Source organism: Hyalella azteca, unplaced genomic scaffold, assembly GCF_000764305.2.
Source record: "Hyalella azteca isolate HAZT.00-mixed unplaced genomic scaffold, Hazt_2.0.2 contig6690, whole genome shotgun sequence".
Lineage (NCBI taxonomy): Eukaryota > Metazoa > Arthropoda > Malacostraca > Amphipoda > Hyalellidae > Hyalella > Hyalella azteca.
Genome location: NW_025936844.1, coordinates 67,623 through 93,718, shown reverse-complemented (window position 1 = coordinate 93,718; position 26,096 = coordinate 67,623). Strand labels below are relative to the sequence as shown.

At 39.8% G+C, this 26,096-nt stretch overlaps 1 protein-coding gene across 1 annotated transcript; it reads right to left on the bottom strand.

The window, feature by feature from the left end:
* Nucleotides 1-5: 5 nt before the first annotated feature.
* On the bottom strand, nucleotides 6-26,096 carry LOC108666192 (NFX1-type zinc finger-containing protein 1-like; the record flags this gene model as incomplete). The annotated part of the gene is given in 14 exon segments (XM_018153018.2): nucleotides 6-84; nucleotides 672-898; nucleotides 2,228-2,339; nucleotides 3,101-3,444; nucleotides 3,819-4,907; nucleotides 6,896-7,042; nucleotides 7,654-7,822; nucleotides 12,181-12,283; nucleotides 13,350-13,433; nucleotides 13,723-14,290; nucleotides 14,293-16,474; nucleotides 18,696-19,040; nucleotides 20,121-20,265; nucleotides 26,038-26,096. Coding segments are annotated over 14 exon segments (5,607 nt in total), but the record flags the coding sequence as incomplete, so codon positions are not given.

The following is a 26,096-nucleotide window of genomic DNA, read 5'->3' as shown; positions in this document are numbered from 1 at the left end:
ACGCTATTGTCGGCCTTGTGCTTGAGCCAGCCAGAGAGGCCATCGTGTTCAATGGTGTGACCACAGTCTTGCAGCAGCACGAACCTGACACGAGATCATCGTTACGTAGGGAGATGAACACGTTAAGTAAATACTTACATCATTACGGAAAATAGTATAGTAGCCGCCTACATTCTAGGAGCAGCACGAATCTGACACGAGATCATCATTATGTAGGGAGATGAACACGTTAAGTAAATACTTACATCATTGCGGCAAATAGTATAGTAGCAGCCTACATTCTAGGAGCAGCGCGAATCTGACAAGAGATCATCATTCCGTAGGGCGATGAACACGTTAAGAAACACTTATAATCATTACGAAAAATAGTATAGTAGTAACCTATCGTCTTGCAGCAGCATGAACCTGAGATGAGAACATTACGTAACGTGATGAACAGGACCTCAATTAAAGATCATTATAGGCCATGGTATATGGTCAAAAATAATCAATAATCCGTGATAACTTTTGCATTCATACTTCAATGAGCGAAAGAGGGGTTAATTCAACTGTGATTTTATGTGCAATTTAAAAACGAAGTATCAAAGTATCATGTGACAATCCGTCAGTATAAAAAAATTGAGCCATAGTAAGCAAAACTCTATTGAAACTGCGAGCAACGTTTCACTAACCGGGCGTTTGGGTCCTTCTCGTTGCAGACGAGTTCAAATTCCGTAAGCTTGTCGAAGTTACATTCGCGGCACAGCGGAGGGCAGGGGTCTCCACAGAGACCCACGCAAGGGTGGCCACATTTGAGTGTTTTGGGACACGGTTCCTCGCAGGGCTTCTGGTCGCAGGCCTCACCGCACTTCTTCGAGCACCGCACCGCCTGGTGCTCGCACTTGCTGCTGCAGGGCTCCTGTGGGCAGAGCAATCAATTTAAAAAAATCGTCAAATAATTAACCAATAATTTCTCAGAGTCTCGCAACCGTCTGATGCTTGTACTCGATTCTGCAGGGTTCCTAATGGCAGATGAAAGTTTTAACTCAAAACCCGACGCATTTTTAGAAAATCGCCGAATGATTGCTCAAAAGGTAGTTTCTCATAGATAAGTAACAGTTTGATGCGCGCATTTGTTGCTGCGTGTTTTCTGGTGGCAGGGCAGTCAATTATAAGAGCATGCGTCCATCATATTTCAATAAACTTATTATTCCCACACAGTAATTTATTTCCTATAGCATTTAGGTATTAAACTCACATTATTTGTTTCCACGCTCAACAAGTGAGCCACGTAACAACACCTTAGAATAATTAGGATTCTATTTTGTTGTTATATCTCATTTTTTGATTGGTGAATTTCGTTAATTACATGCAATGGATCAAACTTTGCAAACGCTCGACTAGCCGAGCCATATTTATTCAGAGTGCTTCTTGGAACAGGTTAGACCTATACGGCTGCACCTCCTTTTCCACAAGTTATTATCGTAGTTCGTTTTAGTGTGTTCGTTGATAGAAGTTGTGTTATTGTTAGCGTCTCGTATTTATTTAGTTTGTGCTGCTAACTTCCAATTCAAAAAATCATTTAATATATTAGTTTTTTTTTCTGCATACCACCTTAGTTGATTGAATAGAGTCTGCTTCCTTTACAGCAATATCAAAGCGAAACCCGACGCGTTCACAGAAAATTACTCCAAGTTTCTTCGACACATTACCCGAGGCGCTGAGAAATAATAGGCTTCTCGCGTAAAAAGGGCTGTCTTCTCAGATGGAATATTGCCCTTCAATAAAACGTCAACTACTGTTTTACCTTTCAAATAGTTTTTAAAGACAACGTGCACCGACATTCCACAAGTGTTGAGCTCCATGACACTTCAAAGTGAGTTGAACAATAACCTTTACTTAGGTCCGTGAAGTGTGACGAGAAACTAGTTCATTTGTTGATGGCCGGCTGCAGCATAATGACTAAGCATTGAGCTGAAACACACTTAGACAAGCTCCTTTGCGCTCATAATTACGGACTTGTTGGACCTTAGTTATTACTATACATTGCCATACTGCTAATGTCTATGAAAATTGTGAGAATATTTGATAATTTAAGGTTCGTTTTCAGAAATCTTGATACTTGTTAAAAAAGCGAGAAAATGCATTCTGCAAGCTCTCGTATTCTCGCGTTTTTGAAAAATCAGCAGTACTCGATAACTATTTATGGCGCTAGATAACTGAAAAGGCAAAATAAGTTGCAAATTACCTGGCACGGAGTGCAAGGAGCGCCGCAGATTTTATTGCAGCGGCTGTGGGAGCATTTCCAGCGACACTTCTCCTGGCAAGGCGGACATGCGGCGCTGCAGGGCGACTTGCATCTGCAAACATACCAACACTTGATGAATAGCGCAGTGATACGCAGAGAACGTAGAATCAAATTAATAGTTTAAACTAATCAAAACGTGGCGACTTGCACCTGCAAACATACCAGCACTTGATGAATATCGCAGTGATACGCACAGAACGAAAATCAAATTAATAGTTTGAACTAACCAATACGTGGAAACTTGCACCTGCACACATACCAACACTTGATGAATATCGCAATAATCTGTGTACGGAACAAAAAATCTAATTAATAGTTTGAACTAGCCAATACGTGGAAACTTGCACCTGCACACATACCAACACCTGATGAATATCGCAGTGAGATACGCAGAGAACGGACGATAAAATTTAACGCCATGACGGGTATCCTTCGAAGGCTTTGAATGCTGTAATTACGTATCAGTAATTTAGCAGCACCTGATAAGTATTGCAATGACGTGCAATAGCAGAGAGAGAAGGAGCGTAATAGTTTCGCAAAAACTCGCTGCTTTTAGATGGAAAGATGCAAATGCACGACAGCGTAATCCAATGACTTCCAGCAAAAGATCATATTTTCTAGCGGTTGAAGAATGGTCAAGTGTCATAGTTGTAATCGATTACTCACCAACACCACCAACCAATTACTAATGAAATTTCCTAGGTTCAGAGTGCTCCATATTAATAGGCGCAAAAATAAGCAACTTGACGAAAATCCAGAGAATTCTACCCAACATTCTAGAAGCATTGGTAAGAAAAACGCCATTGCACTCACACGTGACCACACACGAGCGTTCGTCCGCATTTCTCAGCACACGGCAGATGGAAGCGACCATGAAGACAGGAGCCACAGGAGCCCTTGCAACGGTGTCCACATTTCAGGCTGGCCGCGCAGAGCGCTCGGCACTGGGAGTAGTCAGGCTCAGTCAGGGGCAGGCTGCTGCAGGGGACCAACAGCTCGTGATCCTTCACAATGCACTTGACGCCCGCAGGAACGGTTTCCTGGCAGCCGCCACAGGGTTCCTTGCAGGGACGAGGGCACTTGTGACCGCAGGGCAGGCGGAGTCTACAATCTTTGCTGTTGCACAACGAGTGCTCCGGTGCTTTGCCGCATTGCATCTGGCATAAGGGAAAAGAGCAATCTTAGCCGTGGACACGGATGAGTGCGAGAAGAGGAGTCTCAGCAAATGTTCGTATACAGTGAGGGAAAGTCTTAGCGAAAATACCGTCCGGAACAAGTAAATGTTTATCTATGTAAGCTAAATGTCAACATAATTACATTTACTACATCGAACCTGGCCATGCGAATATCCGAACAGTTTTACAAGAAGCTAAAACAACGAGCAAAGTCTAAAAAAAAAATTCAGAATATTCTTGTGAAATTGACATTCATCCTTGCATTTGAAATATTACATGAGCTGAATCTCTTTATGCATCAGTCGCGTTTGAGTATTTGAGTCCAACAGTGATACAAGAAAAAAGATTTAAGAAACCTTGATACAATGTCCACATGGCACAATCTTCTTCATGACGATGACAGGACAGCCACCACAGGGCTCACTGCAGCGTCGGGGACAGTGATGGCTGCAATCAGGCAGCGCTTTGCGGCACTTCTCCTGGCATGCGTAACTTTCTACGGGTTCATGACATGCGAGCTGAGCTTTGTGTCCGCACGGTAGTTTCTTCTCAACTTCAATATTACAATCGGGGCAGGTCTGCCAACATGACAGAGTGCTTTTGTGATCCTGCGAGCAGCCCTTCATGTTGCGGGAACATGGTGACTGGCACAGATACTCCAAGTGCTCTGGGTCTGAGTCTACGTGGCAAGTTTGGTTGCAAGAATGCCCGCATTCCAGGCGTAGGTCACACTTCTTTCTACACCTTTTCTCAGCAGGATTCTGATGACAGGGCATTTCAATAACATGGCCGCATTTTTCAATAGTTTTAACAACTCTATTTGGGCACAAGAAAGATGCTCGTGGCAAGTGACATGGTACAAGGTGTGAGTGACCGCATGGAAGCTCCTTTACTACATCAACCTTGCAAGGAGGACACGTTTCATAACACAAAGCAGGGCAAGGGTGACCTCTTCGACCACATTTATTAGCGCAAGGCTCACGACACTCGCTTTTGGCATGGTTGGAATTATCAGCATGGCAAATCCGAGGACACTTGTGGCCGCACTTTGTGAAGTGGCCAGAGCAGGGCAGAGTGCAGCCGCCTTCTGGACTCATGGTCCTGAAGTCTTCAGCAGTCTTGACAGCAACCTTGCGATCAGGATGGCTCTGACATTTGAGGACGAGTGCATCACCAAGGCCATCAATTTCCGTCAAGGATTTTTCAATTTTAATCCAAAGAGGAGAGCTATGGCGCAGTTGCTGCATGTTGCCAATGATGAAGAGTCCAAGTTTGGCGCGCGACAGAGCGACGCACACTCGGTTCTCGATCTTCAAGAAGCCCACGTTGCCCGAGTCGTTGCTGCGAACCAGGGACAACAGGATGATGTCGTTCTCCTCGCCTTGGTAGTTGTCAACGATGGTGACGCGCATGCCGTCGCAGGTCGGGCTGTACTTCCGTTGTTCCTGTAAATATGCAGATGTCATTGATTTGGAGACATATTTTCTTCACATGAAATATAGAGAACGAGCATAAAATCAGACGTAAAACAAAAACATGAATCGCGTACCTGTAGGAAATTTTTCCCACCGTTGCCAATTTTTGTTGTTAGCTGATTTTTGATTTATTAGTTGTTATGTCGATTATGTAGTATTTAGTTCCGGAGTTTACGTAAGTAGTAGTTTCAGGTAGGGTAGGGATTTTTTTTCAGCATTCATACGGTTCAGTCAGCAAGACTAGTGTACCAGCCACCATTCGATCTATTCGTCCAATTTTCGATCAGCGTTCATAAACGCATCAAACTTAAATATCAATTATTCTCTTTGGACGATATAATCATCAACTTCTGCCGGCACCGCAGGAGTAGTTCATTGAGTTCTGCCTATATTCCTGAATTGCTATTCACTGTCGTTTTATTTGAATGAATGTGCTATCTATTCCTTAAATTTATTTACGCTGTGTAATTAATTTGTTCTCTGGTACTCTAGGCAAATTAACGCTCAACTATTCATTTCTCTTCTTGTTTGTAAACGTAGTCCCCAGAGTTAGCCCAGGAACTAGTTTACTCAGATATGACCAACGTTTCAATATATTTTTCTCGAATTTTCCAAAGCCAAATCTTTAGCTGTACTTTCCTACTATCCGTCTACTCTCTAGGTACTCGAGAGTCTGAACTCTGGACTACCATCCCTTCTACTGATTTCTTCTATATTTCAAATTTGCCACCTTCGAAAATCATTAACACTGAGACGCATTCAAATCTTAGGTTCGTTTATTATTCTTGATACATTATTCATTATTTGTTTCATATTCACACGTAATTTATTCATTATGCAGGTAGGATTTTTCCATCGATAGTGAACGGTGCTAATTTTACTTTGCAGTATCGGGGACGCATCGGGGCAACGCCATTACGCACCTTTTTTTTAGCTGGATTCGATACCATGAATTATTCGACACCACAGTCTTTCCAAATTGAAATTGACTTTGGTCATCTCGCTCATTCTGGTTTATATACTCCAGCATATGAACTTTCCAATTCAGCCGCCTTATTATACTGGCCATATCATCGCCAGTAGCACCTGCAAATCGTCAATTTTCAATAAATCTCAGCTGAATCTTTTCTTGCTTTATTTTGTTTGATTGTGTGAGTTAGTGAGAATTCCTCAAATGGTAGCATTACAATACGTAGCATTAGGTACTAGATTGTACACGAACTATAGGATGTGAAACGTAAGGATAGGATACCGTGGGGCTGATTATAAACTAGTTAGTGGAAAATAGTATTGGAACTAACAGGTCAGGGCTGCATGTGAGCCTTTCTCCAACAACCTTCGCGGATCTGGGCCATTATTTTTTTTAATATGACGCCTAAAATGAATATAGATGTTTTGCAAAAATCTGTACATTTTAGATTTTATTGTGCCAATTTAGGTCCAGAGCTCAAAATTTCAGTTCATCCATGACAAGTGCGTTATAATGCTGACAAGTGGCAGTGGGAACATTCCTTTCCGTCCGAATAGCAACTCTAGATAGTACACATAAAATGAACTACCTATGTAGAATTTTTAACAAAGCTTGTAATAAATTTTCCGTTTCCCATATTGAAAGGATTGAATTGAGTAGCGATTTCTCTAATCATGACTAATTTTTGCAATATCATCAGTGCTTCAACAATAGAATATCAGCTGACATGATCAATAGATTCTCTTCTATGTATCAATGTACCGAATTGTATGAAATCTTCTAGACTGGTAATCATTTACACTCAATTTGGCAAATAAAGATTCCCAACAACTTCGGAGTCACGCTAGATTAGATTGCCCGTACTAAGATTTTGTTCGTAAACTTGTCAAATATTATTTTATCTGTTTCTTTAATTTTTACCGAGTCGCATTTATATTCAGAGCAATAGCTCATATGAATAGATGTTCAGGGTCGTAGCCTCACTTACTTTACGCAGCAGGAAGAACTGGCCGGAGTAGGGCGTGAGGACGGTGATCTGCTCAGGGTCGTAGCCTTGCAGGACGAGGTGACGAGCCAGGCGCATGATGAACTCAGCTTCGTGGACGTTGCTGTGGCTGTGGTTGTCATCAATTTCCTGCGAGCGAGTAATTAACGGTTGTCAAAATCTTCCATACGCGAATGCTCAACTACTGCAATCATAACTTTTTTGGTTAAAATTATCAGTCAGTGGAACCATCAGTATCATTCTTCGAAATATTATCATTCGCATGGAAGGTGTCTTACTTGAAAAATTAAGTGGAAAATTATGTTGCAGCAGTTCAACTATTAATCAAATTACTTGCATGAAAAGAGTACATTAGCCTAATTTCTCAAATTCAGGTAGCAAATGGAATGCTGGCAAGTAACACAAGTTTTCAAAAACAGCAACATATCAGAGACGGGAGAAAATAGTAACCAGTAACTAAACTGAGGCAGAGACACAAGCACATACATGAAAGGCCGTTTGCTGTGTACGTCGGCCACGGCAGAAAAGCTCCCAGCTGGTAAACCTACCTAAATAACTTAAACCCACATATAAGACACGTAATCAAACTTCGAGCTCTGTAGTGTGCAGCTTAGCAACAAATTGATGTATTCTTGAGCTAAAAATGCGGAATGAGATATGCACATATTGAACATGTATGCACTCAAAGGTCTTAACACCGTATGCTCTCTACGGCGCTGCAATTCAATTTTGCTACTAACTGCGAGCTCCTTTTCGAGATGAGACACGAAAAAGACGCTTTTCTCGACACCCCGAATGTGATCTCGGCCGTGGACCGATGGATGGTCCTCGAGTTCTGGATATATTGCAGGGACCAGGAGAGATGAGATCTCAGGACGCATGCGGTGCTGATACTGCAGAGTATCGTACCTAAACAACAGGAATTCTTATTAGATATAACAAACATACAGATATTTCTTATTTGATTACACAGCATCGAGATGAGTTAGATTTTCATGAATTTGCAAACAGGAACTGCGTCAGGTTCGCATGTTTAATTGTGAGAAAGGTTACAATGAAACAGGATGGTGTGGCATCAGAACTTGCAGCAATATAGATCGGTCTTTACCCCTTCATAGCAAAGTTGGAAAGTAGTAAATTTCATTGCGTTTCAGAAAATTATGATTTATTTCGGGTCGAAGGTCCAATTCTCAATTACACGGCGCTGTCGACCTCAAGTGGTTTCAGATTTGTAGTATGGTCCACTCGGGCGGCTGTGACGGTGGTCACAATAGATATTTTTATTCCCAGTGCGGATGTCCGCTCAACGCTTGTCATAGCTCGGAATAGCGGTCAAAGCACGTTGCCGAGAAGGTTGAGGTACAGTTCGGCTAAACTCGTGTGGTTAGTGCATGTGTGTCATCAGGTAGGTGTGAGAATGGTGCTGGTGTCATCAGCCCTGGCATTCTTGGAGCAGACTACCTGAGGTTAGTAAATATCACGAGTGTTTGTCTGTTTTGCAGCCAACTTGGGGGACCTCTCTCTCTAACAAGGGTTTCGTCTGGGTGCATTAAGAGGGTATCTGGGAAACAGTTTCTTTGGTCGGTACTTTAGTCGGGGCACTCCGCCATCACGTGCAGCACCGTCAGGGGGATTATGCAGTCGTTACAATAAGCCATAGAGCAGCGCTCAACAAGCTATCTAAGGACGAGGCTTGTGTGACCTACCCTTAGCCTCCACATGCTGCAGGGCTACTTGCATACGGCTTGATCTTTGAAAAGACGAGTTTCAGGCTCAGACAATGTCCCTTGGGGCTCTCAACATGTTTTCCTGGATATTTTGCCATTAATCCGGCCACATATTCAAAAACCTGCGTTTATCATGAGGAAGTAGACGCAACTTGACACTTATTCATTGAAGATCGTAATGTTAGACATTAACCGCAACCTTGGCTGCCTTTTAGTTTCTGCGCACTCCCACGTTTCTCGGCACCCAGACGCGCACCGCAGTTCTCGCCGGTGCCCTTATCAGTTATGTCAGGATTTCCATGTAGATGGGATGCTTACTAATTTACATTCGAAGTTCTTATACTACACTTTTTGGAACCGACGAATAGAGCAAAATGCTCCCCCATTAGGTCGTCTATGAGGGTTAAGGAGCTCAGATTCCCAAGAGTCCAGCAGTAACTAGACTCCTGCGTCTCGAAATAATTTTCTCGAAATGAACCGGGACAGACGAAACGAGACGAGAAAATTCCGGGAAAAAAATAACGGGATGCCGCTACATTTTCGGTAGCGGTAGCGGCGCTACATTTAAGCCATTGTAGCGGTAGCGGTAGCGCCCGCTACATTTAGAGCATGTAGCGGTAGCGGCCGCAAAATTTAAGGCATGTAGCGGTAGCGCCCGCTACATTTAGAGCATGTAGCGGTAGCGGCCGCTACATTTCAAAGTAGCGCTGCCCAGCTCTGTATAAATGTATGACGGTAAGTCAAAGTTTACACCACATCAATAATTAATTAGTCTCGTTATGTCTCGTTAAAATGACTTTAAATTCCGGGAAATTTTAAGGTACCTATTTTAACCGGGACGTCTTGTCTCGTCTCGGTATCGTCCCGGAATTCCAACGGAAGGCTGAAAATTGTCCCGGTTTGTATTGCAAACCGGGACAGAGCCTGTTGTCTCGTATCGTCTCGTCTCGGATTAAAAGAAATACCAAACGCAGGAGTCTAGCAGTAACGAGTTAGGGATGAGTCTCGAAATTGTTGCGGCACCGGACAAAGCCGCACATCTCACTGCGCTGTAAGATTTAGAGCCATCAGAGTGGACGTGCTTTGATCACGGGTGTTTTAAAGGATACATTGTTTGGGAATATTTTTTTTCAGCACTGCCTGATGTGCCTTAAGTTATTGTGGGTAGCTTTGATCGGTGCAGAAAAATCAATGGGAATTCACTACGTGGGCGTCTTGTTGGGATTAACAGGTGTCACTCGTATTTAATAGTCTTCAGAAGACGGATTTGTTTGAGAGTAAGTTTGCTAGATCATCGAACACAACGCTGCGCCATGTTGGGGACTGTGGTTTGGGGCGCGTTATCAATAGGTAAAATGAGTTTTGTTCTGCGTAGGATGAATGGGGGTTCACCTCCCTCATAATGATAATGACAAGAGATGTTCTGAAGGCCTCGGTGCATATCCTTATAGGTTGTTCTTCGCTGCCTGTGCGCAAATTCTAATGGGGATAAGGATGCTTTGTTGGCGCAGTGGTATACTATGCATCATAGTCTACCTTAGACCTAAATGCAGCTACGTAAGGGCGGAGCAGGGTCAACCGATCCGCCCCTCATATAAACCCGTCTAGGTGTCTCAGCAGGTTCATTCTTTTAAAGCCGCCGTCTTTCAGGCTTTGTGAGTCGGGATCACACGAGGGATCAGCGTTGCCAACTGGTACGTATATTTATATACCAGATTTCACAAATCTGGTATTTTCAGACGGTGTCTGCTGTGAATATTTTAGATCTGGTATTTTTGACTTACTGCAAAATTACTGCACAGAGTTCCATCTCGGAAATTTGAACTTCCCCAGCGTATAGGGTGAATCATATAGATTACTTTCAGAGCTGCGCGACTAGAGCTTTCCCCCCATTTTTGGAACCGCGAGATTACCGCTTATGAAATATTCTCAATCCAATTGTTAACATTTAACAAAAATGCGTAGTGCTCGAGAGTAATGATAGTTGATTGATTACTGATCACTGATGATGTGGCCGTTGACGAGTGAGGTTGTCGAACCGATCTTAGCGACATAAGCTCCACTGTTTTTGTTTAGTTTTGAAATCTGGAATGCAACTGGGGTGCCATTCAATTTTTCACTGATTTTGAGGGTCATCATCCATTCCTGGAACTGGTTGACTATAGCATCAATTGTCTACTTTTACCAGTCTCCAATGCATTCGTGGAGCGAGTGTTTTCACAAGTCACCTACGTGAAAAACAAGCAACGAAACAGAATTTTTACTGGAGTTCGTTATTCGGACCAAAAGCTTACTATACCATCATATATGTATATATAAGCACCATATGTTGCTCAGCCGTAACAAGTGATGCCGCAATTTTGTGATCACACCCGAAATGTTAGATATATGCAATACCGTACAAGCTTGTACGAAAATAAGGAAGAGGAAGATAACCTATTTCCGTGGCTTGCTCATCTTTAGCGAAGGGGAAGAAATGTCACAGTGTTATAAAAAAAGAAAAAGTGTCAATCACTCAATGTAATTAAGCACAAGAAAAGAAAAGTGTTAAAATGTTATCACGCTGCATGGTGGTTTCCCTGGTTGGGCTGGTTCTGTCTCTGCAAGGGTGACAATGATTTTCCCACCTTTACTGTGAAGAAACGTTGTTGGATGAATTCTGTCGAAATATACGCATATTGTGTTTTTTCCTGTTTTTCTTTGAGCAACGTGGTTCAACAGTCTGACGAGTGCCTCTGTGGTTCCTCTAAGGGGTCGTAAGCCATATTGTACGGGGAGAGATTATCTCTTGGTGTTCAGTGTTCTAGATTTCACAATAATCCGTTATACCTATTTTTCTTTTTTCTTATCTAACCTAACCTTCTAAGCCTGCAATCGATGTCTGCGTGGGACCTCATTGAAGTATACAAGTATACTCAAGGCTTATACAATGTCTCAGAAGGATTACTAGAATTTGAAAGAAGAACCAACATCAGAGGCCACGGCTATTAACTAAAAAAAATATAACTCGGTACTCTGCAGTGAGTGACAGAGAGCGCATTTTCTCGTCGACGAAAACGTGAAGTCACGGACGGAGACAGATCATGAGATGACGGACAGACAGACTGACGGACGGACATGGCGAGTACAATAGCGCCTTTTTTCAACGGCGAGCACAATGAGAAAATGCGATAAAATGCGTTGCAACTCATCAACGCGACATTTCTTCTTCACTTCCAGTCACTGACATGTGGAACAGCCTCCCCGATTACATTGTTGACGCTCCCGGTACGAACGCGTTCAAGAATTGACGATAAAGCTATGGAGAAATATTACGTTCACACTTGAAATGCCTAGCACCATATCGAACCCGGTGGAAGTTTAGTAGCTATTTCAAACCATCGACAGTTTGGACTTTGGAAAAGATACTGTCGAAGGACCTGCTATTAGATATCCAGTGGACAAGTCACGAAAAGTACAAGAATCATCGACAGGCCACATCAGGTCTATTCTTCAGCGCCGATATCACTATGCTATGCTATTATTACAACTAGCACCTACGCGACTCCGTTGTTGATCATCCGCTCGAAAAGTGACGTGTCGAGCCCGTAGTGCTTGGCGAGCTGGTAAACTGCAGGGCTTGGCTTCAGCTGCTGGTGGTCGCCTGCATAGTTCAAACATAAGTAGGTTTAATAAATGAAACAATACTGAATAAGAGTAAATATGAATGCCAGGAAGAATCATCCCTGCCCAGCAACGGTCAAGAATTTGCCAGGTGACAGTCTGAGTTGCCATCAAGCGTAAGGGCACGTACACAGTGAAAGCAGGTTGCCAGCGTGCTGGTTACCTGCTGAAGCTGGCGCCTGAAACAAGCACGAGAGGGTGTTCACAGTGGAAGCAGGTAACCAGCTGGAAGAAACCAGGTCTTTTTCATTAGAGAGGAAGAAACCATTCGCAAGAGGAAGAAACCAGGTATTTTTTTGATATGCAGTTGAAGTAAAATTAAACCAATGTTCCCTTACCTTCACAGTTCATCTTCTTGGCAATGTCAGCCCAAGTTTCTCAACTACAATTCGGCTAGAGTGCTCTTTACTCCATTTGTCCCAAATGGGTGTTCGAGCATACACCTCTGTGATTAATTGATCACTGCCGATGCTCATCATGTGTTATTACCTCTCAAAAATCCCTCCAATTGAGTGCAAACAAAGAAAATGGAGGGTTTAAAGGTGAAAGCAGGTTTGCTCGCGCGGGCAACCTGCTCCAACCTGCCACAAGAATGAACATAGGATAATAATGTAAGTGTTCACAGTGAAAACCTGTACGAATAGGCCAGAGCCAGACCTATTTATTTCAATTTCTGGCGCCAGCAATTCTGGTAACCAGCACGCTGGCAACCTGCTTTCATTGTGTGGGTACCCTAAATTGGGTACACTGAGAGAAGTGTACCCAATTGGTCCTGAAGCTTGATTACCATTAATTAAAACTATGTGACAATTGTGGGTTATTTTAACGATTCTTTTCCAGATAAAGGAAGTTTTTAGAGTCGATTTTTATAGCAAGTCATGTTTCACTACTTGTGTTAGGTTTTTGATGCAAAAGCAAAGATATCAGATATCACGGTTTCTAAAATGCTGATCTAGCGCAGAGAAATCCCTTAACTAAAAGCACAGGACATTCATTAGCTGCTTAGAGGACAAAAAAGAAACAACGCAAGTTTGTTGCTATCTCACCGATCAAGATGAGGTGCTCGCAGTTGGCGTTGAGAGAAGCTACGACATGGGCCTCCAATATCTCGGCAGCTTCTTCAATGATCACTAAAATGCAACATGCAATATGAATCAGTTCATCATATATTAGTCAAGAACTATGTATATACTGATAACAATCAAAAGTAATCACAGGAATGAACGGAGATTAGATCAGCATTTTGAGTCTTGCAAACTACTGAATAGAGGCAAAACACACTCCGAAAGAGCTTCGTTATCCAGTCTACGCATAGAAATATACCCGCTACACTAAAATATAGCAAAATAATTTGTTCATTAAGAACATAATGATCAGACGGGATTATTTAAATGCCCATAATCTGAATATGAAACTCGCCTATCCTGGGCTTGAGTTCCTGGACGACGTCCTGGAACTGCGCAGCTCCCGTGGTGGTGAGGCCCACAACGTCCGCCTGACGCGCCACGTGCAGATACTCGGAGTTCTTCACCTCCTGCGCCCTCGCCATGAGCCTCTGTATGTTGGCCTCGTGAGGGCGGATGGTCTCGCGCATTTTAGCCAAAAGCTTGTGCCTCCATAGGCAATAAAGCAAGCATCTATCCTTGTAAGCCAACTGAAAGATGTCGACTTGTTCGTTGATGGTCGCATTAGCCACGGATGAGACATCTGTTGAGGACGTGAACTGAAGAAGTTCGCCTAACATTCGCTGCTCTTTGTAGAATTTGTTCAAGGTTTTCTCGCAGGCCTCTTTTGTTATGAGGCCATCTTTTAACTGACGAAATAGTGAGGTTTCAAACTCTTTAGGATCGATTCTCTTAACTTCATATGATTTTACTCGAGGTGAAATCAAAGCAGTTCCAGTTGGGAGGTCATCTTCCTCAACATCAATGATGCGCTCATTCTCAGCCTCCCTCAGCATTTCCAAAGCATCATGCCATTCTTCGTCGTCTTCTTTGTCATCTGCGGCTGAATATCCCGGTTTAGGATCGACATGCACATGCACAGGCATTGACCAAACCTGACGAGGATCAACGTTAGGTTCATGCACCACGGTTGATCGATTGGCAGCATCCAAGAGCGGTAAAGTTGACCGCGTTCCAACTTTCTTACGATGTTGGGAGGGATGACGCCGTATAAGCGAAACAAGCCAAAGCTTAGAAGTCCCAAATCCTGCACAACTTCCTGCAGCTGAGCATATTGACTCTTCAGCTTCGCTTCAGCATTAAGAACTTCATTGTGCACTTCAGACTTGGCATGATGGATGTTTGCAGGCAGTCGGCGTTGCTTCTTCAAGGTGAAAACGAACTCGTTAATTTGGAAGTTCTGGATTCGATCACTCTTGCTTCTGTTTCCGATTCGAACTATTCTTTGAGTGAAGTTGAGCATGCCTTCCAAAAACTGATCCAGCGCGTGGTTTGTGTAGCAAATGACGAGAATAGGCGATGTCACGTCCACATCAACTGTTTGCACCAGATTTCGATTTTGATGCCCAGGGACAGGTCGGATTTCAGTTTCCTTCCTAGACCATGCCTGCGAATTGTGGAGCAAAATTTGAATGATTTTTAGACCTAAATAAGTTTTGCCGGTTCCTGGTGGGCCTTGAATCACAACCAGCCGTTTTGTGAGCGCCGAATGCAATGCCTTGAGTTGGGATTGGTCGAGACCAAACATGGAGCAGTTCGGCCACATTTCTATGTCAGAATTCGTTATGGGAATGTTCTGAAGATCCGTCAGAATGTTCGGTGGTGGAATGGTGTTGAAAAAACTATTATTAATTTTACGTTGAAAAATATCATCTGTTTTATCCTGCGCCTTCATGTAGTTGTTTTGCAAAACAACGCGCAGATCGTAGTGCACATTGGCCGCGTTCATCACATACTGAGGAGGTTGGACAATTTTCTCAGCGAAGACAATGTGCTCAACAAGCGGGAGGGTATTTTCATCCATGAATTGGAGAGCTCTGAGCACGTGCTTGTACGCGATGAAGAAAGTCCTTGACTCAACAGCTGTGTACTCAAGACTGGCGTCGAGTTTTGACACTGAAAGCAGCTTTACGCCAACTTGTCCCTTCTTCAGTTTGTCAGGGTCATGGCCTGCAACGGTTGCCAGAAAAGAAGAGGCAAAATTATCGGCACTGAAGCACATCACGTTGCCAAACAGCAGTCGCTTTGAGTATTCAACTCTAAAATTCCTAGGTAAATTAAGCTTAACAAAATGCACAAGTTCGCCACGCAAGATCTGGGTTTCTTGAAATTTCACTTTCCGATACACACGGACATCTTTTACACCCTTCATACCAAATTTTACTTGGCGAATGCCTTCACGCAGGGGGCAAATGAAGTCTTCGCGTAGAAGCCTAAACTGCACGTCGAGGTAATTGTGAACATCTCTGTAAGCCCCCTCAGTGATGTTTCTCCTTATGACAGGTGTTTCGAGCAGCAGCAGCTCATCGTCGGTGGGTTCAATGGGGATGTCACGGTAGTCGTCTGCAGGCTCCTGATCGTCGAGGTCAGCGAGGCGATCAGCTAAAGGACGTCGCTTTTGCTCGCCCTCCTCAGGCCCCGGCTTCTGACTCCCAAGGAATAATGCCAGGAGCTGTTTGTACTCGGTCTTTAACTCGTTCAGCTCAGATTGATTGGGCAGCAGAGGAAAGACGAGCATGACAGTTTGCAATAAAGTAGGCAGCATCTCTTTGGCTTGGTTAATGAAAGTTTTTCTTAATACTTTCAGCAATTGAAGCTGATCCTCAAGGAAGCTTTTCAAGTCCGTCTTATGGCTTGCCATCCACGAAATGTGGAACTTAATGAGCTTATTCACAAAATCTTCAGTGAATATCATTGTAAGAATTTTAATTAGGCTCTGCCGACAGCTCGTGCAAGTGGAGGCTCTGGCGAGCACCTTGATGAAAAGAACTAATTTATCATCAGGGATTTTCGGCTCAGCCAACAGTTGAGGCACTCCAGACCTGTCACTCAGCAGTGAATGGATGACCAGATCTGGTGGCTGTGTAGTCCACTCTTTCAGAACATCGATTCCAACAGGATAAAGTCTCTTCGCGCTGTGAGCTCCCAAGCCTTCTCTTTCTTCATCTCCGTCGTCATTGTGTCTCTTACGTTTTTGCGGGCGTGCTCTGAAATAGTACCATCGAACCAAATAAAACACCAATAATTAAGGTCTTTCAAATCTTAATAAACTCAGGTACTAGTGGACAGTATATTTTAAAAATACGTGAATTTTAAAATATGCATACAATTAATGACCAGAGAAAGCATTACAATTTTCAAGGAGTCAAACAATTCTTTAAAGGATGTTGGTAGATCAAAAAGCAGATTTGGCAAGTAAAAATAATATATTAACGACGTTTGAATGTAACATCATTCATTTGAATGTTAAGAGAAGCATTGAATAATGAAATTTTGTCAGACATAAGTACATAATATACGTAAATAGGATTCAATACAAAAATTTTGAGCCAGAAAGTCCCTCCAAAAAAAAAAAAAAAAAAAAACAATATCAAAGTTTGGACAAATCTGGTAGTTTGGAAATAGATAGCTGGAGTGAAATCTGTAGTGAAGAGGGTTCTGGCAATCATTGGTCGGTTAATGTTTGTCGCTGCATGATGATGCTGGTAGTTTTTCCAGTACATATGAGCGACGGTCTTGTGAGTTTGTCTCGAGGGGTTCCTCTGCCCTTCAGAATTAAGACTGAAGATGCCAGGTGAGGCGGTCTCGATGTCGTGGCTGTTTGTCAAATTACTTACTCCAATGTAGTCGAAGTAATGAAGTCTACAACCTTGAAGCACAATTTATAGACTACATGCTAAATTTTTTAGACATCATGACCGTCTCACCTGCCATCTTCAGTCGGGCTTAAAATTTTTTTGTTGAATCATTTTTTGTCAAATTTTTTTTGTTGAATCAAAATTTTGTTGTTGTTGCATTATGCAATTATGTCCAGCAAAATGTTATTCAGTACTCCTCTTAATTTGAAAATGAATGTTGTTACATTCAAAAACTAGTTAATATATGATAATCACTTCAATCACTAATTAATCACTAAACCTTCTTATTACAACACTTCTTTTCAACTTTACTTCTTTTTGTTTGTGTGTCTGCTACAAATCTTATAATTGACATTTAATACACTTCTACCTATCCTATCGATCTGAAATTTTGCACACTTGCATAAAATTAGAGACAATGCATGTATCAATTGACAGAGCAAAAAATTTTGAAAATTAAAAAATTTTTATTTTTGATAGGTATTGAAAAAAGTGAAAAAATTTCATCTGCTGCATCTCTTATAATCGATATTAAACACACTTCTACCTGTCCAATCAATCTGCAATTTTGCACACTTGCATAAAGTCAGAGACAATGCATGTCTCAATTGACAGAAAAAATCATTTTGAAAAATTCAAATTTTTTTTCAGAATAAAATTTTAAATTAAATTTTCAATATTTGATAATAAAATTAAAAATTCATTGTACATGTGTAACATTAAAGACACTGGATTCTTTAGAAGTGTAAAAAGTTATTTTTAAACGCATATTGTTGATCATCAACATCTTATTAAGAATTGTTCAACTCCTTGAAAATTGTAATGCCTTTACTGGTCATTAATTGCATTCATATAAACAAGAAAATTATTTCATCTAATACTGAATTCTAAAATGTAAATAATTTCATAATAAGTTTTCCAAATTTTTGGATGAAAATGTGATAAGTGCATATAAATTCTTCATTTACTAAGTAAGGTGGTGCTTGCCAAACAATGGTACACATACCACTTGACCACATGTAGTACACAAGGTTTTTTTTTTTCCATTCACACTCTGTTGAGATCTTAAGATTTATAGTTGGCCATTTTTCTCTACATTAATGTTCAACTCTAAAAAGTAGATAATCTGGAAACAATTTGCAATTGTTACCACACAACACTTGCCAAAGTCTCAGCAGCCTACCATTACATAAATACCATCAGTAAAAACTGGAAGGTATTATTATCAGTTAACATGAAAAAATTGTAATAGGGCTAAATAATAGTAGCCATTATTAGCATTCATTATAAACAATGAGTTTGGAATCTCATTGATGGTATTGATCAGAATAAGATTCAGAAATCCTCAAGTATGGTGAATCAAGTATTTATGAAATCAGGCATAAACCAGGATTAGGGCATTGAGCCAAAAATTAGCAGTTTAATTAATAGCTAAAAAGTGGCGATGTTTGTCATACAGTGGAGTTGGTATGTGCCAAGTTTTATGTTAAGGCCCATACCTGAACCAGATTTGCTCTATAACTGCAATTGCACTTTAATTATTAAAATTAGTTTTACATTGCTTACATACCTCACTCCAAATTCATGTTGGTTCCAGTTGCTTCTTCCCCAAGCTTGGCTCTTTTCATGCAGACTACTTGGACCAGCATCAGAACGCAAGTCCATAAGATGGCCTAGTCTACCTTCTCTAGAAGCGTCTTCTCCACTGGGACTGAAGTTCAAGGCATTGAGGCTGCCAAGACGGCCAGAGAGCGTTTCATACTCTCCATTTTGATATCTGCTGGGAACACCATACCCATCATTCTGATAGCTGCTGGGCACGCCATACCCGTCATCACTGTAGTTGCGTATTGCATTGCCAGAAACTCTGTGGTTCTGTTGGTCACGTCCATGGCGTCTACGACTCCTAGTTCGACTGTAAAACAATGCATTTACTTCACATTTCTGCATACAAATGCACAAAATATATAAAAGACCCATAGTAATTGACCATATAAGTTAATTTTTGACAAAAACATTATTCTGAAGTTAACAGAAATTTGAAAACCTGGACCAAACATTATTACTTGAAAAAAAATGCACTGATTTGCTAATTTGAGGCTTGTTGGTATTAGTCTGCTGAGCCATTCAGTTTGTAGGTGAACATTTTCAGAACCTACTTTTATGATTTTTTTCCATGATTTTATGGACTGTTCCAGAAGCCTATGCTCTTTCAGGAACAGATTTAAATTAACTTCTAGAGTACCACTGTACATACTACGGGTATGATAAGTGAGGTCAATTAGATAAGATGTGCAAATAAAATCATAATGGGCTTTCGTCAACAGAATGCCCCAGTTTATTACCTTCAATAATAGATCAGGGGGGACTGAGAACAGAAGAATGGGAAATGAGAGCATGAACTAAAATAATATACTGTTAAAATAAAATTAAAGCAAAGACAAGCTTAAAATTTAAGGCATTTTGTAACACATGACTTGACATTGACAGCAAATTACTCTAGATCTTGAAAATAGTCTGCATCAGTAATAGCAATCATACATATCTTTACAATAATTCATTGCTGGCTATTGGCTAATCCTTATTGAAATAAGCTGAACAAAATTTGAGGGTTTGTTAATAGCTAATTGATCAATGCTTTTGTAACCTCTTATTGAATCAACATAGTGAAGAAATCTATAAGGAAAGATAGTAAAATATTAGTGTTTATGTTGATGGCAGACAAATGAAATTAGCTGTTGGATTGCAATAGAAAAATATTAGGAAGAATGTATTACTTCAAAGCATCAAGGGCAGATTGGTCCTGAAAAACAATTTTATGCAAATGCTTTTTTGAGAGTATCTCAAACACTGTATTGAAGAAATTTCATCTTATGATTACACATGGTTTGACATTTATAATCTACTGGCTTGCACAAGATTGAGATAAAACCAGTTGAAAAGTTGAAGCATAAAAACAAGCACAGCAGCACAGATTATGTTTAAAAAAACCAACCTAAAAGTATGTCTCCTGGTATGAGTGTTATTGAAGTCTCCATGAGTTTTAGGTCTTGCCCCATGAAGAGAAGCTGTACGGCCTCTGCCCCGATACCTTCCTCTTGACCTTGCAGCAGCAGGTCTACTGATGGACACCCTGTCATCTGGAGTAGCAAAAATTTAAACTGGAAAAGTCAACATGATCTATTTGGTCAAAAGGAATATCATTGTTCACCAAGTTACCTATTGCATCAGTGCACAAAAATTATCCAATGTATGCTGTGTTAACGTTTCACACTTTTCTTATACAGTAGATGGCTTGTCTAAATCTAGAAATAGTGATGAATCTAGTAAGTTGTTCTTTTAACAATAAAAGTTGTTTGTAAACAAAAGGCAAGAACAACCTATCAACAGGTGCTGATAATTCATCACCACTTCTTGAGTCTGCTAGTAATTGATTAAAACTAGTAGGTTTTTTTCTTAAGTGCTCCATCCAATTTTATTTGCAATCAGAGCAGACATCTTGTTATGCAATAATGAAAATATCATCAAATTACAAAAAACTGATAAATTGCCTGCATCACACAAAATCCAATATTTCAACCATTTAAGGAAGCAAAAGATTGAATCTAATGAAAATTTTAATAGTAGAAATACATGTTAAATTCCCACCAGCTGATAATGATCCTCATTTTGGTCAGACTGACACTTTAATGATAGGCTAGGATCAGCTAAGCAACTACATTTACAAACAAGTAGCAATTACAGGGTGCATACTGGTATTAAGAAAAAAAAATCTATGACTTTTCCATGACTCTCCATGACCATCAATATAAATTTCCAACTCATATACAACAGGTTTAGCATGACTGAAAGACTAACCATGCATATTCTATCATCTCCTAAAGTTGATAAATAGCAAACGTGTAAATGCATAGAGCAGGCAGACACAGAGGAACAGAAATGACACAAATCTGAAAATCAAGCCCACACTTTCCTTATTATTTATTAGTGTCAAATCACAACAAATATTGAGTAATGCACACAAGATTGTACATGATAATGTCAATACAGTTCAGAACACTCTTTAACACCACTACCCTAACATTCAACTGGCAGTTATTTATCAACTTTTTCTTTATGTTCAGTTCAAGAGTGATCGCCTCATGGCGTTGAACTTTTTGATAATTTTCAAATCTCACTTTCTCTCCATTAATTCTGCATATACATCTGCTGCTTGCTCAAGCACCTTGATGCCCTCCTCCATATGCCGTATGGATTTTCTTCTTCTTCAGTTCATCTAGCTCATCCAACAAAGCCTTCCTCTTCTGGGTTTTCCAGGCCTTTGCATTCTGCTCGGATCTCTTCTGACAAATAATTATTGTGGCTTTTTTGGCACTGCCAGCTGCAAGCAGCATCTTTTTGGTGATGGTCATCTTCTCCAAGCCATCAACATGAGCAACATGATCAACCACAGCACGCAGGGCAACCAACATTTACTTTTTCATGCTTTGTGTCATGATTTCTTCTTGAACAAAAGCCCTCTTTCAGCTGAGGCTTGGCCATGAGACAGGAGCATGAGCATCTGCACTATATTTCAGAGCTTCTTGTAGGTACTCTTCAACAATGGCATGCCAAAATGTGTCTAGTCAATCAGAAGTTGAAAATGCTTGACACTGTGCATTCAGTTCAATGCAATGTTGTGATTCATCTCTCAAGTTGCACATCTCATTGCACAACACCATCCACATCTGTGTTAGGGAATCTCTTGGAATCAACAAGCAAAGTGAGACAGTTCTTCAACTGTGTCTTGTTGGCTTCTTTACAGTCCTTCTTGATGAAAACTTTTGGCACCAGCCATCTCAGGTTCCTACCAAGGCCATACCTGATAGGGCTCTTGTCCAGTAGCTTTTGGACTACAGCCTGAGTGAAGTTCCGCGCTCATGTCTTGAAAGTGAGAACTTGCAGTGCACTTGCCTTCTTGTCTGCAAGCTGTTTTTTATTGCAGTTCTGGCCATGTAACCAACATCAACCTTATTGAGGGAAATCAAAACACTTTTTGTTCTATGACTTTCCATGACCTGAAATGAAATCCAATGACTCCAGGCCTGGAAAATGAAAAATCAAATTCCATGACTTTCCAGGTTTTCCATGACTGGTATGCACCCTGCAATTAAAACATTTGTCCTTCAGGCTAGCATACTAAACTTTAGCTAAATCTTAGCCCATGGCATGGATTTTGTTCATGGCAAGGATCCAATATAAATTGTCACCAAGATTAGTCATGTGAATAAACAAATCAGGTACTTTTAGATGAAAAAATACCTTCTATAAAATAATGGTTCAGTAAACAATTTTTTCAGTGATCACTTTAACAGTTTATTTTAGAGTCTAAATAATCATCCCTCATTATTAAATCATAGATATATCAGCTTAATGATTTGAAAAACCACAGCCAATAGATTCAAAATCATATGTGAATTGAATGTAGTCAACATATTTATAAATTAGGAGAATTAAATTCTTATTTAATGAATGAAATTATTATTTTTCCTCATAATGCTTGAAGTTTAAAAATTTATATTGTGATAGGTAAATGAGAGAGATGAGCAACATATAAATAGAAGAAGTTTATAAATTTTGTGCTTATGGAGCCAAAGCCACATTTTTGAAGTGCATGGCTGCAGGTGTTAGGATTAAAAGAATTACAGGCAGAATACTACAGTTGTATCATGTAATGATTGTGAAATAATTTTGGATGTAAATGAAAACGCAGCAGGGGATGAAATTTTTCTACTTCCACTTAATCTGTTAGTAAATACACCCTACAACATGTGCTCCAGAAATAACATTTTTTCTAATGTGCACTGATAAATATAGTTACGAGTTCGTAACTCAATCAGCCAATAACTGATGGATTTACAATTCAAGGGGAGCTTCTGGGTCAAAAAATCTGTAAATTTTGCTTTTCAGTTTTCTTGGCTCATTTTGTAGCTGCTGAAATGGTGCATCTAATGCAGCAAACTATATGTATGTGCATGCTCTAGTTTTTTGTATAAGCAATTTACAAAATATTAAAAATGAACATTTTTTAATAACAATATGTACAAAGATTTATTTAAATTAAATCTGCATTTATAGATAATTATTATCGTTAGTTGCTAATTGTTGGCACTCATTTGAAAGCTACAAACAAGATGCGTTCAACAAAGCTAATATCATGAAGGTACTGTCAAACGGGGTAAAAAGGGACGGCTTTGAGCATTTTTTGTTAATAACTTCTTACCATGAAACATTTCACAAACAAGTTTAGGCTCATTTTATAGCTCTTTGCGAGGGCTATCGAATGGCATCTTCAAAAAAATTCCATATGCTATTTGTAAGGTGCTAGATGCAATATAAAAGGCTCCTGAATTTATCTGGAAATGTATTAAAAGGGACACTTGAAATAAAACTCAATTTTAAATGTTTGAAGAGTGCAGAGTATACTCACCTATTACCAGCAGTACTCTAAAGTCCTCCTTTTCCTCTTAGATGTAATGTAACAACAAGGAGCTCAACAAGCTTCTTTAGGGAGTGACCATTGCATTGAGTGACCTGGATGTTAGGAGTTCTGCCTAACATCCAGGCTGTTCTGCTCCCCAAGAAGATTTTATTTAAATTTAGATTTTTGTTTAAATTTAAAATTTAAGCAAAAATCTTTGTGATTAACCAGTATTTATCTTAACCGTGGCTTTTGCTAACAGAGGATCTGCTGTAAATGTGTTTTAGGGGTTGTCCCTAATTACCCTGGGGGTCATAGTGGCAAAGCAGAGTTTTTTAGACAGTCCCTCAAGTTCATTTTTGAGTCCTATAAGTAGACCAGTAAAGTATCATGGATACCAGCATTATCATACTTGAATTGATTAAAATTAGTAAATTAAAAATGAACTGATTCTACTGATGAACTGATTTGTCACTATGCCTGGGGTTGTCTCTAATTACCCCTTTTTACCCCGTTGCGCAGAAATGGCTGCCATTTTTTTAACGAGATAGGCAAATTCTGTCAATTACGTTTTCAAGCCAACACCTGTGTGCAACTTTTATGTAAGTAAAATTTTTTAATACGGTGAATTTTTTTTTTTGCTCCAGACCTTAGTAGAAGTACTTTTCCAAAATCACACTTTTCACACTTTTTTCAGCAATTTTTTAGAGATAGTAAATGTTTGATTTCTTGACTAGCTTTCTACATAATAGATAGTAAAAATGTTGAAGTTTACGCCACTATTTTTAGTTTTGCAATATTTTGATTAGTTTAGCTGCTACAACATTTCTACGAAATGCGTGACACGCATCCTGAATTACCCCACCTGTCCCTTTTTACCCAGTTTGACAGTACATAATATAATTTTTATGTACAGCTGTTTTGAACTATTATAAAATGACCATTTTATAACAATAGTTACAAATTTTCATTTAAAAAATTGTATTTATAGATCATTATTCATGTTAATTGCAAAGTGTTTACACTTGTTTGAAAGCTACAAACAATGTGCATTAAAGAAAGCAAATACCATGGATGTGCACTGCATGCAATGTTTTCTGTGTTACGCTGTTTTAAACTTATATAAAATGAACATTTTTTATTAAGCTTATATAGCACAAATAATCACATTAATAGCTTATTAGTAAGCTAAAAATGTGATGCTCCCTTTTGAGACAGGGTCAAAAAAACTTTTTATTTAGGAATGGATCATTTTGAAACTTAGTACACATATGTAAAACAAAAATTAGTAACTTTTTAATTCATGTAAATTAAAAAAAAATAAAAAAACATGAAATTCATAGAATACAGCAAAAAAGGGGGTACCTACTGTAAACATCAGGCTCCTCAATCCTCATTCAATTTACATGCTACAGCATCACATCAAGACTCAAGAGACATATTCAATTCCTAAAGGCCATATCTGGCAATTGGCTGATCATTTTTTACTTTTTTTTATGTGTTTTTGGATTTTTTCATTTCCCCCTCTCCCCACCCCTGTTTTTTCAATATATGTTAGCCTACAAACTAAAACATAATAAAAAAAAGTGATCAGTGGATTGCTAGTTTTTTTTTCATAAATCAAATGGTATATCTTTCAATATTGTAGTTTGAAAATCATAGAAGATATATTTCGATTTTCAACAATGGCATATTTTGCAAATTAATAGTTCACTTCAGGGTAGCCAAATCAGTAAAATTAAAAAAAAAAGAATATGCCACAAAAGTTGCTTGATATTGTAGCCCAAGTTTTCCCACTTCCCAGACTCCCAGTGCCAATTATTTGCATTTAGGTAACAGCACGAGTCTTTAGACTTATTCTTATTCAATTAAATGTGAATAGTAGGCTAAGCTATAAATGTGACTTTTTTTACCCTAATTATGGCCTAATATACATAAAAAAATTTTATTTTATACAAGTTCAAAATGGTCTAATGCAAAAAACCATTGCATGTACATGATGTACTGATGTACATCAGTGGTATTTACTCTCTTGAATGCTCATTGTAGCTTTCAATCGAGAGCAAACACTCGTTTGCAAACACTTTGCAATTAAACGTCACTTGAAAACCGAGTGCTCCAACTTGGAGCACTTAATAATAAAACAATAGATTCTTTAAATTCAACTCGATGCCAACACGATGATATTGATCTAGCTGATGCAGTGATGCGACAGACAATGTCAGTATGGGAGCTGTAAGCTGCCATATTCCTGGTATAGTGGTATTTGGTCCTATGGTAATAATGGTATGGGGCCCCTAGGAGTACGTGGCCGTTAGGCGGAGGCCGCGGAGCCATAGCCTAGGTACGTACCTAGGTACCTCGTCCTCACTAGTCACTACCTCTTACTCATACAAAATTCCTCTATGTCCGAAATTGCATCTAAAATAATTTTAAGCTAAACTTTCATTACCTGAATCATTCATTTTAAGGCAGATTTGATCCAATCGTTCATAAGCGCTCAAAGAATAT